We start from the raw sequence: 14,969 nt of genomic DNA on the forward strand, positions 1-14,969 counted from the left end.
TAACTCCTAATAAAACAGCCCATAAGCAAAGTCTACCAGCCAGGACTGTGATAATACCATATGACTGGTTTTCTTAGGTGTATTTTCCCCTTATTATCAACTTCCTTTTTCCACCACATTAACCTCCACAGAAACGTATATATCCACCATAAAGTAACTCAAATGTGGACACCTCTGTTTCTTTGGTAATAAAAGCTCCTAGGACCCATTATGTTCCATGGAAAAAGTGAGCATTATCCACCTTTCCTAGTCTCCACCCTCCGTACCAGAACACTATTGTCCCTTTTGGTTTCAAACAATGCTTTATCACAGTTTGATATCACTGATCATTTCAAGTATTCTTATAACATTCTATATAGGTTAAAAGTGCTTATATCTAATAATATCTTTATTTTTACTCTTTAATCTAAAACTATAATTTCTAAGGTGAATTCAGCACATGATAGTAAAAGAAATCATATTGTTGAAACTTAACATTACTGCTTAGGAAAATTCTGCTTTTGTCAGTTGGCATTCCATGTGTATTAATTCTTTAATTCAACCTACCTGAAGAAAAGTTAATCAAAGAAAACAATCAATTCATGATCCATTCTTTTCCTCTGACCAGTCTCTGTGATTTTATAGGACTTTAATGTTTTAAGCCATTATATTAAGGAAAATACTCAATAGACTAGCTGTGAAAACCTCAAAGGCATATTTATCTTAGGCTACACAAATGGTCTCTAATTTGTACTTTATAAAGGTATTACTGCCCCATTCAACTGAATTGACTATTGTTAAGTCTTTAGCTCAATAATTAGTAGAAAAATGGAACGATTCTAACCAATTACATTTGCTAAGGACATTTGCAATACGAATTAAACAAGCAAAGATTTTTCTTTCTTTTTTTCTCTCAAATGACAGATCAGGTAGCAAATAAGATTAGTGCACCACATAATATGTGTAAAAATAAAACTGCTCTAAATGCATATATCCAAATAAGTTCATCTATATTACATTCAATTCTATTAATATTTACAAAGTATTCACAGTGTTTAAGACCTCATGCTCACAGGACTCTAGGGAGGACAGAAAATTGATACGTTCCTGTGTTCCCAAAACCTCTGCCTCTGATGTTCTCTCAAGGAGCTTTTGGCCCAGAAGGGGGATTAGTCAAAAATTAAAATTTCTATAGTACATAGAACTTAAAAAGGTGATACCCTGAAAGGCCCAATGTTAGAACTCATAGTCTGATTTGTATTCTAGATTATTATAGATTCATATCCACTCCCTTGGGAGTTCAGGACTCCAACGTCAAATACTCTCAAATTCTTGCAAATGGTGGAATGAAGGCCATTCATCAGTCAGGCAAATAGTTAAATAACTGTCTCCCATTAGGCAATGTGATTTCAGTCCTAGCATCTTACACAGCATTTATAGTTAAGTGCTTCAAGCACCTTATGAGCTTAGGTGCTTTTCAGCTTTGAACCTTGTAAGCGTCTAAGGAAAATCAGGTAATAATCTTTATTTAATTGATCAAGAAACCAGAAGCGTTCTCTGATTTTCACCTGCTGGTCTCCCCAGTAGAAGAGGATGTCCCCACAATCATCAGATTTTAAATAAACTGGGCATTTTGTGGTCTACACACAAAGCCTCTCATTTCACACTCTGTAGATTCTTTGTCAGCCACCATCACATCTATATATGTTTTCTAGTTTTTTATTCTGTTTCTGGGCAGGACAAATGGAAGTCTGAAACTAGGAGCAATCTAAAGCACACACCCTCCTTGTTCCCCAGACATGGTCTGTCCAGATCCTATTTCAGGTGTTCTCACCACCAAGCCCCCCATGCCAACCATTCTCTCCTTCACTGCTAGAAGGTCATGCCAGCCCAGTCTCACACCCCATGGCATGAGCTGCCCATCCTCACCGTCCACTCCATCTCCAGAACCTTCTCTCCTTACACATCTCCTTGCCCTTCTCCCAGATTCTGAAGAAAACATCACTATTTTTCTTTCTTTCAAAGGCACCGCGTTATCTGCGCCTCAGATCCATTCCCTCCTAGTTGATGGGCTCTTGCTTATCACTCCTCTTCCTCTTCAAAACTGCTGGCTCCATCCTCTTTCTGCTAATTACACTTAGCCCTCATGCTTCACTTAGCCACATTTAGACTCTTTCCTCTCATGTCCTTGACACCTCTCCCTTAGTAGATGCATAGGCTTTCCCTGTTCTCACACTGCAGAGACAGCTCCCTCCAATGTCATTTTGGTATCCTTTCTGCCAAAGCCAAGAGCCTCCAATTCCCTCTCCGCTCCCCTGTCCCTCCACTGCACCTTTGATAACACTCCCCCCCTGGTAACTCATCTTCCCTTGGCTTTGGTGACACCTCACTCTCTCTAGTTGCATCTTCTTAACTCCTGGCTTTTTTCTTCTCAAAGCTTCCAGCCCTCTCCTGCTCTTGCTCTCCTCTTTAAGGAATGTTCGTTTGGTACCATTTCAATTGTCATCCAATCAAGTGGCCCAAAAATTTATTCTCCATCCTGTCCTTTAGTAGGCTGGTTCCACATCTCAAACAGCCTCATGGACATTTCTACCTAGTTGTCAATTCTCACTGAGGTATCAGCAATTTCAACTCCGTTGGTATTGTCCTATTTCTGTCACAACCATCAAGAGTCACTTAAGCTCAAAACCTGGATTTTGCTTGCATGTCTCCTTCTCATTCCCATACCCCTATTTACTCTCACCAAGTCTCATGGCTCTCCTCTGCTTGAACCTCTTGCATCGGTGGCTTCCTGTCTTTCTCACTTCTGCCACTCAAAGCCAGGGCCTCACTTCCCTCACCACTCCACTTCTGTCAATTACTGCAATAGATTCGACTTTGCCTACTTCCACCAGGTGTACATACCAACCTTCCCCCTCCCATGCACCTCCCTTCCTGCCATACACCCACTCACACCCTCATACAGCTTCAGATGGTGTCTAGAGGAATCATTCTTAAAACCATCATTTTCAATATATCACTCTCTTGCTGAAAAACCTTCAACAATCCTCAAAATACCTCAATTGGGCTTTCAAAGACCCCTAAGGTGTGTTCTCTACCTTCTTAGCCTTATTTTTCATTATTACAACACATATGATCTCCCAGCCAGGTCCCAACCATTTCTTTTCTTTTCTTTTCTTTGTCAGACAAGAGTCTCACTCTGTCACTCAGACTGGAGTGCAATGGCGCGATCTCAGTTCACTGCAACCTCCAACTCCTGGGTTCAAGCGATTCTCCTGCCTCAGCCTCCTAAGTAGCTGCGATTATAGGCATGTGCCACCACGCCCGGCTAATTTTTTGTATTTTTAGTAAAGATGTGGTTTCATTGTGTTAGCCAGGATGCTCTCAACCTCCTGACCTCGTGATCCACCCACCTCGGCCTCCCAAAGTGCTAGGATTACAGGCATGAGCTACTGCACCCGGCCAGGTCCCAGTCATTTCTATCAACGTTTGGTGTCACTACCCTCCCTACATCCAGCTATGTTTTACCTTTGCCTTTTCACTGATCAAAAGCTTAGCCATTCTGGGCACCTGTTATATTATAGTATCAGGATAAATGTACTGCTATTCTAGACATACTCGACAGTCACTTGTAATTTTCTAAACATGCAATGCTCTTTTGTACTTCTCCATCTGTACTCATGATCATCCGGTTGCTCAAAACATTCCTCCTTCTCTTTTCCTCCTTGCCACAGTAACTCCACTTGTCCTTAAGGTATAATTCATGCGCTGCCTCTCCCTAACTGCCCACCCGCCACCTCATGTCAAACCTAGCAAGAAGAGTTTCCGGACCTTCCTCTATGCCGCCATCAAACTAGTTTATATCACCACTATATATTTACCAGATCCATTTATACAGCTGCTTCTCCTGCCAGGTTAAGGGCAACGCAACTAGAGGTAGGAAGCATATCTTATGTGCATACAGATGTTTCTCACTGCTTCTAGAACTAATTACGGCCCACAGCAGAAGTGCTCACTAAACATTTAGTTAAAATTATTTATTTAATTATGACTGCAATTATCTTGTGAGAAAGAAAAAGGTAATGCTCTCCACTGTATTCCCAGCCCTTAGAATCCTGCCAGCTATTATATATAAAATAGAAGCTAGAATTTGTTTTTGAATGACAAAAACATGTGTTATATTATGAATTAAGCATTTCGCACAGATTGTAGGCTTTTGGAAAGCAGGAATTATGTCTCATGCTTCTTCCAAAGAGTAGGTATACATGATGGCTGAATGGATGAATAGATGCAAGAGAAGTAGGGAGCGGCATAAGGAAAGTAGTTCATTTTTCCCTTTGCATCTTTTCTTAATGTCTATTTAAAATAACATCATAAATAGTATAAATATGAGTAGACTGCCAGTTCATTTCTTTTAATCTACAAACTACATTATTAACAAACAAATGTTTTTATATCTTTAAACATGTATGAATAAGTATATTCAGCCCAACAAAGCAGTTACAGTACAGCTGGAATGAGCTTCTTAAGATCCATGCAAGGAATTAGTCCACGTCTAAAATGAGTGCTCAAGACATTCCCCAGGCACCATTTTTCCACTTAAACTACCAATAAGCTTTCCACTGGAGGGCCGAGCAAGTATAGGTGATCTATGCATACTATCAGTGACTGTCACAACGAAAATGTGCAAGGCTCTTCCATGTGTTGAAAAACTGGTGAGATAAAAGGTGGTTGACAGTAGAAGTGATGTTTCTATTTCCATGAATCCAATATTTGCGACGACAAGAGTAGAACTGGAGAACACTGTGCTAAGTGAAATAAGTCAAACACAGAAAGACAAATGCTGCATGTTCTCACTTATATGTGGAATCTAAAACAACTGCATTCATAGAAGTAGAGAGTAGAATGGTGTTTAACAGAGGTTGGGAGGTGGGAGCAGTGAGATGATAATCAAAGGGTACAAAGTCTCAGTGAGGAGAAACAAGTTTGGGGTTTTTTTTGAGATCTATTGTACACCATGGTGAATATAGCTAATAATTGAGTACTGTGCATTTTAATATCACAGAGTAAGTCTCAGATGTTCTCATCACAAAAATGTCAAATATTTGAGGTGATGAATAGGTTAATTCACTTGATTTAATCATTTCACGTTGTATTAAAAATCATACCATCACTCTGTACCCCATAAATATAAACAGCTATAATTTGTCAATATAAAATACATAAGTAAATATGTATACAATGTTCAAAGGATTTTATGTTGCCATTACTTTCAATGAGATACAACATAGGCAGAGGGCAGACAAACTTCCTTGCAGAACACTTCATTTAGATCTGAAGCTGAAAGCAAATTTCTTTCATGACAGAAAAATTAGGTAGACAAAAGTAAGTTACTTTTACCTCATCAGAGTTAAACAACAGCAGAGGCAGAAGGACCAGGAGTTGATTAAAGGCATTGTCCTGACCACTGATACCACCATGGCTAAGCAAGGGCTGCCTTATGGAACCAGGTCAGGGGACATTGATTTCTCTATTCAACTCCAAGGCACCACTTTGTAAATGACACAATCATTTTTGAGTACAAGAGGTGCTTTAAATGTGGTAACATTATATCATTTCAGCTATAATGATCATAATTACTTATTTCTTTTAATCACAACCCACTTAACCACTTTAGTACAGAGGACTAGTTCAAGGAGTTTAATTTTCATTCAACATCTAATCTTTGTGTTTACTGAAACCCTTCATGGGCTTTGTTTACTGTCTGCCTGCTGGCCTGGACGTTTGATCTTGCAAGACTAGATCAGACAGGGTCAGATAAAATACTGATTACTAGAATAAACCAGGCTTGGGGAAGTAACACTGCTTTTTAAAATCCTCTTTTCTCCCAGCTTTTTAATATCTGGCAAAAGAAGTTCAAATAAACAAATAAAATTAAGACAACTAACAATCAGAGGGTTCTTGGCCAATGACTGAGAAAAGAAAAGTGATGGGGATAATTTTGCACTCTGGCCAAAATACAGGGTTTGGTTAGGTCCACCCATTCTAATGGTATTATTTTATAACACAAATAATTTTATAATAGCCACCCGTATTTGTGTAAACTTTCAATGACCCTTCCATTCTTGAGGCATATTAAATAATTGGGATTGACTTCACCTAAGATAACTGCCTATTTTGCTCTTGGTACCAGATGACAAACACTTTAGATATAAAATTATTTTCTCGTAACTTATCAATTAGGACACATTTAAAATATATAAAAGATTCTTTATTAAGGCGTTTTCTTATTTTTATTATATCCCCCGCAAAAGTAGACTGCCATGAGAGTAAAACTGATGGTGGTACTACATATATGATTGTCCCTTCGTTTCATAAAAATGATGGGAAAAGTTCACATCAAGAGTTCAGACAAAAAAAGTTGTGTAAAAAAATTAAAATTTTACTAAAATGTTTAGAACTTATGAAAAAACTACTTTGGTAAATCCCTCATAATCCCAAGACCTTAAAAATAATTTTGGAATAGCACGAATGTTTCTAGGTGTCTATGGATTCTCCTCATGTACAATACTAAAATTCCTAAATATTAAACTTATTGGTCTTTTTTATTTTATTTTGCTTTTAGATAAAATGTACTTTTTTTTTTTTTCTTATACTTTGAAGCTTATGAGCTCTATATTGTAAAATCTGGTCCAGAAGAAATTATAGTATGTAATGATCGGCAATTAAAAAAAAAATGCTGTCTAAACCAACCTACCACCCTACCCTATCTACCCACTCCGTTTTCTTCAACGTCAAATACTCCTGGGAAACAGATTCATGGTCTTAGACCTTGAAACCAGAGTATACACACAGTCTCCCTATCTGTCCTGAAGTAATGCTCATGTTAACTCAAATATGTCTGTGTCAATCATGATTGTCTTTGAAATTAAAGAAAAAAGGTAAACAGAATGTGCTTTGCTGTGATCACTGGGGAAAATAAAGTTAACATGCTAAGCCAAACCAATTTAGGACTTTCTAAAGAATAAGTGTAAATAGTTTAGCTATAATAACAACAAATTCAAAAAATGCACATTAAAATGTTTACTTCAAAATTTAGACAATTCCATTTGTATATAGTTTTTACATCTGTTTTTAATGATATCAAATTATTGATTGTTCATTTTTCTCATATTTATTTAAGCATTAACTATAGAATTTGCAATCTGATCTTTTTTTTAACCTTCCAGTAGACTTTTATTTTTGCCAGGTTTTAGTCATATTTACTTTGATCTTTCAGAGTATATCATTATTTTACTGTTTATTTATTTCTATGAGAAGAGAAAAAAATTTTGACCTAGGAGATCTATATGTGGCAATTTGTAACAGAATCACATAGCTTATGTTTAGGAAATCATGTTTTTGATTAAGAAGCAACCACTTAGTTCCCACTGTTTTATTAAAACAGACATTAGCAGATAATAGGAAACACATTTAACAATGTAGCCTGCATTTAGTTTGGGACGTCAGTAAGTTGACTTGAGATTTTCTTCTATGCTGAATAGTGCATAGAAGTGCATGTAAATTGGTAACTTTGAGGTAGAAATGGAAGGTAGGGAGGCTGAGAGGGACATGGAACCCTGACTTCTGGGTTCTCAGAGAAAGCCCTATGGTGGAATTCTGGTTTCACTACTAATGGTTTCCAATTTTGGAATTCATTGCCTTTTTTTTTCATGTTGAAAGCAGGGACACAAACAAATTTTACAAATCAAATCATTACTTTCCCATGAGAAACGGGTCCTACTAGGTAGAAACTCCCACAGCAACATCTATTCATAGAAAAAGGCTTCTACCAAATAAAATGTGCCTGCCTCAGTCCAACACTTCCTTTTTTCTGAGGGTCGAAAGTTAATAAAACGCACTTCTCTGGGTGTTTATTTTCTGTGCACCATTATACCTGTCATGAATTCTTTGTTTTTCCTCCCACTCCCTTGGTTGATGAATCAACACCACTTGAACTGTTTTATGGCAGCTTGTGTTTACTTCACACATACCTTAACCTTCCCTTTTCTCCTCCTACTGACACACACACAGACACACACACACTTTTCAACAGCAATGACTAGCTCCATCTCTTTGAATAGTATGTGTACACAGTGTCTGACAGCCTCTTCAGGTGTGGATCCTTGACCAATTGAATGAAATCAAGGTCTCAGTCTGCTTTTATGGCACTTAAAGATTTAACTGTGCATTTACTATCTTAAAAAAAAAAAAAAAAAAGATACAGCTTGAAGAATTAAAGCTCCAGGAAAGAAAAAAGAAAAGTAGAAGACATGAGTGTTAATGTGTGAATGCATGCGCGCGCGCGCGCGCGCACACACACACACACACACACACATTCTATAGTGGCAATTCTGAAAACACTAGAATGAAGAGTTTCCAATCTTTCTGAATCTGGAATTATACTCCAGCCTATTAAAAGAGGACACTCTCTTACTTTCTCTTATAACAGCAAGTAAATGGGATCCAACAAATGACCTTGAAGCTGCATGATTCTTTTGATTTTTAGCCGAAGAGGATACGCTGAAGCACTTTAACAATCCTATTTTAAAAGAAAAACTTGGAGGCAACACTTACAGAAAAGAAACCCTTCTGAGCCACACAACGATGTCTTATAATGAGAAGGAGTTATTCATCTTATAATGTACAAGGGTGAATATTAATATCCTAAAGCATTTGCCCAAACCAGAATCTAAAGGGTTCTAAGAATTTTAGAATCTGTTGAAAAGAAACGGATCTTAATTCAGTTTTCAGTGTACTTAATTTCTCCTTGGTAGCTCAATATTTTGGCTTGCCTTATAAAATGTATATTTAGCATAAAACACTCTCATTCCTTTGTGATCAGAAATGTGCTACCAATGTTTGTAAACTTCATTTCTTCAAAAGATAACCCTGTAAAAAAGCTCTCAAACACTCAATAGCCAACAAGCACTACTTTGACATCGTCTCCCCTGAGAAAACCTGCAAGTAGTAAAACAAATAAATTCATCCTTTACTTTTACTTACCCATCATAAATTGTCATTTGCCCCTCAGATGGGGGCAGAGTAAGGAAGGCTATGTATACATATTATAAAGTGTGATAAATATGGCATAATTATGCAAAATATGGACTGAAAGGACCATCAAAACCAATGTTACAAAACATTTCCCAAATCCCCTCAGGGACCCTAGTAGGTAACATTTATCTGAATGGAGTGAAAACAAAAGAATTTTTCCACCACTGACATATTTGAAATGGTCCTGACATGTTTAAAGGTCTAGGTGATCCAAATAGCATGTTATTTACTACATTAAGGAACTTTATTTTCAGGACCAAACATAATTCCATATGTAATATACTACTGCTAGTATGATTATTACTATTAATTATTATTAGTAGTATACTATTATTTATCAATAGGTTACTTTGTGCCAGTATTGTCTTATTTAGTCCTCGCATCGACCCAGTGACCTAAGTACTTTATTCCCCATTTTCAGATGAGGAAATTGAGTCTTGGTGATGTTAAATAATTTGCTGAAGTTCCCACAGCTAGAATGTAGAAGCCAAAGATTTGATCCCAAGTCCGCCTGAACGCAGAGCCCGCCCATGCTTTCACCACCGCTCTGGAATCGTCCACAAAGGGTCACAACATCAAACTCCATTTCTGACTAAAGCCATCCTGATACCGCAAGAGTATCTGTTAATCAGTATCCAAACTGTAAGTGCTGATTCAACCTAGAATGACAGCTTTTAAGTTTTCATTCTAAAGGATTTTGGTCTTTGCAGGTATCACTTATGAAAACTATAAACTTAACATATTGTGTTACTCATTTTACTTTTACTTCAAATATCTTCTTAGTTTTAAGGGAGCCAATTTGGATCTCATGACAGGAATATTAAAGATCTCCCCTTTGTAAAAAATTAGATAAATTATATCTAAAATGAGCATAAACTCCAAACAATCAACAACTCATGAACCTCAGAAACTGAAAACAGGCTTTACAAACAAAAAAGTCAGTTTACCTTTAATCTTCTTGTACTTTTTATACCATCTCCCAAACTCCTGGCACTTGGTTGCTGACACATTGGCATAATATGTGCTATTTACAATGGATGAAATCATACTCTGAAAAAAAAAATTATAGTTATTTTTTCAAAATATGACTACTTCTTTTTAGGGACAAGAAACAGCACTTTATAACCTGCACTAACCTCTTTTCTTTTAAACTTAAAACAGTCACTCTCCTGTAAACTGAACTATTAACATCAAACACGATTACCTGAATTTTCCATCCCTTTAATTAAAACAATGATAGTGCCTTCTCCAAAAAGTCAACCCTGGGGCAATGTCAACAATGGAGGGGACAGAACATGCAGATTAAATGCAAAGAGGAAGAACAGTTGTGATTTAGGAACCAGAGCAAAAGGTGAGATCAGATGCTCCAGCATCCGTCATCCAAATAATGCTTTTCAGCTGTTTCTGTTCCGCTTCCAACTGCAACAAGCTTACACAGCCAAGAATCTGAGAACATCCGTGCTACACACTGCAGAACAACATTTAGGGAAATAAGTTAAATTAATATAATTTATAGAAACGTGTGATTAGAACTTGTGTGAAAATTCACAAATGAAAAAATTAACAGTGCTATTTTAGAGCAAGGGAAACTAAACGTAACACTTGTACTGTGTTTCAATCAAAAATGAACCAAAGCTCAAACTTTCTGAGTGCTTAAGTGCATGATTCTTCCTTGCTCTCATCCTCCTCAGCCCTACTGCTCAGCTGATTTGTTTGTATTAATAATTGGGGTTAAAAGAGAAGGGGAGCATAGCCTGACATAGCACTGAAAAGTTAAAATTATAATTGCACACCTTGAATTGAACTTCCTACAGAGATATGTTTGCAGTTAATACAGTATGTTTGGGCCAACATTTGTGGCAGATGTAAACGTATACCTGAACTGACTGTGTATGTTTTATACACAGATTTTATTTCTTATTTTTATTTTGTCCTGGGCATAAACAATTCAAGAGATCCAAATGACCTGTGTAAGGTTTTATATCTTGCCTTGAAATCTCATCTTTCTCAAAAAAAGTTAGCTCCAGACATAGAACAGTTCAGAGAAATCTTAGAACTTCTAATGACATTTCTACAAAGCAGTAGAGATAAAAAGGGTAACAATAAATCAAGTTATTTAACAGGAGGTTAAAATGCCAGCAGACAGGCCTTCATAGACTCCCATTTGAAACATCAGACTCCTCTTTTTTAATCACTAATGCAGTACTGGTGGGGGAGGGGGTTCCTAATTCAATTCACAGAAACCTCTTTCGCAGATGGTTAGCCCTCCCCAGTTGCTGATCTATCCATGACAATTCCTTCCTCTAAGGGGAGATAGTAAGGATAACTCTTTTCATCTGAAAGTCTGAACACAGCAATGGGAACCCAAAGAGTTAATATCATGGGAGTGTATCACAGAACCTATGGGGCCTTGTCTGCTGCCTTATAGGATGACCACTGGAATCCTAATTTCCCAGAGGCAGGCTTCGGGCTTTGTGCTATTAACGACCAAGTACGACTCTTCCCCAACCAGCTGAGCTAGCTCCCGCTCTGGGCTGAGATTCTCTCTGTTCCTAGACTGTGAGACCCTTGAGGACAGTGACTATGTCTGTTTCATTTTTTTTTTCTACCTCGTGTCTCACATAGTTCTGATGTGGGATATCTGAGTCACTGAAATTTAACACAGGAAAAGGGACAGAGATGAAATTTAAAAGTGCCAAACTGAAATGTCATAATAATAAAATTTTTTTAACATGAAAGTAGCTTAATAATAGATGCATCAGCCACACTGGTGTATGTGAATAATCACAAATGTACTTGTCATCTCTCTATCTTGTTTGTATGAATTTATCCTCTGGAAAGGCATAGGATACATAGCCACGGCAGGAGTCAGAGTTAAACCCTGTATTGCCAAATGGCCTAGGAAGTGGACTAAAACGAACAGTGTCTAATTACTGGCACCGTTTCTCAATTTTTCCTGGCCCATAATAGGAGGCCACAAGCCCAGAAGCCTGCATCGCTTTGGCCCCAGATAATCCAAATTCCCCTCACTCTCTACCCTCTTTACTTTGTCCTTCCTTCCTCCTGCTGTATCTTCAATTGACCCTGCACAAGGCAGAGTGGCAAGGAAATGAATATCTGGCCTCCTACTGGCTCCATCAGCGGGTCTTGTATTTCACACAACTCATTTATAAAGGAGATGTGGGCTACCCTGACTGAATCAGATTTGTTTTCTGTCCCAGATAATCATAAATAAGTTGTTACCTCTACTGATTACAGAACAAAAACATAAACAGGTTTGAACTATGAACTGGGCAAAAAACAAACAAACAAACAAAAACAATAATAATGAGTAGCGAACAAATTTCCTAGATGAGAATCTTTAATCACCAGAAAAGTCTGTTTGAGTTTATGACACATTTTATTCATGTCAATTCCCTGCAGGCCTTTATACAGAGCTAATACCCAAAATAGTTTTTAATGATAAGAATTGTTATAGTCCATCCTCAGAAGACTTTAAAATCAGAAGATAAGAAAATACCTTGGGAATATTTTAAAAGCAAGGCCATGTTATGTCTGATTATTCCAGTTTCATGAATATTTTTTAACCCTAAATTAGACTGTTAAATTCCCATAATCTGAATCTAAATCACTAGGCTTCACTAGCATGCTCTGGACACATACTACACATCTCGATGTTAGTGTCCATTAAATATCTAGAACATCAAAACTTAATTAATGATATGTAAAGTTGAAAGGGGCTAACATGAACCCAGCATGTGCTATTACTCTACAGGAAACAATGTTCTCCAAAGATCCTGGGACACAGAGAATCTGTATTTACCATATTTCATCCACTTTTTATACCTGAACATCACTGAAATAGAGATCCATCTTACAATCAACAGCATCATAAACCTGATAAGATACAGTTGATGCAGAATGGGATGAGTAGTAATTAAAATCTTTCCCAACTACCACCCTGCCAAAAAAGATCTAATTCAATTTTTTCCTTTTAAAATATGTATAATTTTGCAGTTCATGTTGCTCTTTTTTGTTTTCCAATCATTCTAAAACAACCATACAGTTGGACTTTTAGAATCCACATCTTTTTGATAAAGGAACAAGATCAGAGTCAACTTTTTCAATCCAGAATGCTACCAACTCGAGTATCCCTGTTTATACAAAGCAATACTAATACAAATAACCCAGAAAATATGTGTATTGCTATTTTTAACACTTAAACCGAGGAACTATGATTTACTAAGGCCAATATTAACATGATTTTGCATTCACTAAGCATGTATCGCTTTGCACGGTGCTGGGCTGTGAAAAAGAAAGGATGAGGGTACATGTATAATGGGCAACTGAGGCAGTCCCCACTCAGATACTGAGACACAGCCACAAACCACCACATAAACAGTGGCCGCAGACAAAGCTATTTTATGAATAATATTATATTCTAAGATAAATTAAAAGGGTTAAAATGTCTTTCCAACTACAGAAACTTGAAAATTTCTGACTTCTTTATAGTTAATTATGAAATTTTAAGTACAAAGATTTTTGGATGGGACATAAAATCTAGGTGTCCTTATTTGTAGTCAATTTGACATTTAGTTTGCCATTAATATCTGGAATTTTTTAAAAATAAGGTATTTAAGAAATCAAACTATATTAGATTTTTCTTTACTTATTCCAAAGTTTACTAGGCAGACTTGAATTTGCTGTAAGCCAGACTACAAGAGAATAAATTTTATAATATTGTTATTTAAATACTTATGATAGCTAGATTGATCTATCTAAAAATAAATTTTCTTTTAGGTTCCTGAAACAAATTTTTAACTCACTTATTTGTTTTTCAACTAGCCCAGAGAATAGATGTCACATATGATTATAAGTATGGTTCCATTTTCAAACTGAGGCCCCAGCAGCTCAGAATGAAAAGCATCTTTCCCATAGTCGAATAGCACTGGGAGGCACCATGAAGACACTCTGTTAGTGGACCAGTATTTCATGGGTCTTTTAAGAAGGGAGACTAACGAATGAATAGAAGGAAACATTCACCACCACCTCCATCAGCGACCACAAGATCAACAGCTGATGCTGCAACCAGTACTTTAGACAAAACAAAAAACAAGGTAACAACAGCAAAAAATAAAAAATAATAAAAAAAAGGAAAACATGAAGTTTGTGATCTCAGGCCCCCTATATAAGTTAATTAAGAAGTTTAGAATCAAAGAAAACTATGGAATCTAAAGGGAATTTAAAACTTAATAGGAAAAAGCAAAGTAATAAACACAGGTTAAAATGGTTTGTACGATACATTTAGAAAAACAGAGATCTGAGCATCCCCTTTTCCCAAAATAAAAGAAAAGATAAAATAACTGGATATCCTTCACTACATTCTGCTTGGCTTGGTGGGATTTGTTTGTTTGAAGAGCAGTGTGGTACTAAGAGTAGCTAAGCTGAAAACACATAATACACTTGCTATGAAGAAGAATATTTTTAAACCAATGTGAAGAATTACATTTTCTGTCAGTGAGAATCCCCTGTTTGGGGGTGGAGGAGTGGCATCCCCTGGCCTCCTCTTCTATGTCTGCATGAAGGAGAGAGCAAAGACAGGCAATGAGTGATGTGTGCATTCTTTGCTCATTTTTGGCCTTTTCAATCTGCTTGGTGATATGCTAAATAACATATTAAACATGAGAATATAATGATACTTCAATTAGGTAAAGGGAAAAAAACTGATTTGGAGGAATTATTTTGTCATGAAAAAAATTCATTTAATGTCATTTGGCAGCCTTCTACTATCCCTCTCTATCCCTACTTCTGAGCTATAACATCAGAATTGAAAACTGTTGCCATTTTAAGGGAAAGAAACACTTCCTCTGAACTTCGGAGTATGAAAACACTAC

General features: G+C 36.8%; 1 protein-coding gene across 4 annotated transcripts in view; it reads right to left on the minus strand.

Moving 5' to 3' along the window:
* Positions 1-14,969, minus strand: part of SATB2 (SATB homeobox 2) — a 194,134-nt gene that overhangs the window by 88,264 nt on the left and 90,901 nt on the right. For all 4 annotated transcript variants that reach the window (XM_009182706.4, XM_003907774.4, XM_009182702.4 and 1 more), the window contains one exon: positions 10,023-10,125. In XM_009182706.4, coding sequence (XP_009180970.1) covers positions 10,023-10,125 — 103 coding nt within the window. The remainder of the gene's footprint in view (positions 1-10,022; positions 10,126-14,969) is intronic.

The sequence above is a fragment of the Papio anubis genome, chromosome 10 (assembly GCF_008728515.1).
Source record: "Papio anubis isolate 15944 chromosome 10, Panubis1.0, whole genome shotgun sequence".
Lineage (NCBI taxonomy): Eukaryota > Metazoa > Chordata > Mammalia > Primates > Cercopithecidae > Papio > Papio anubis.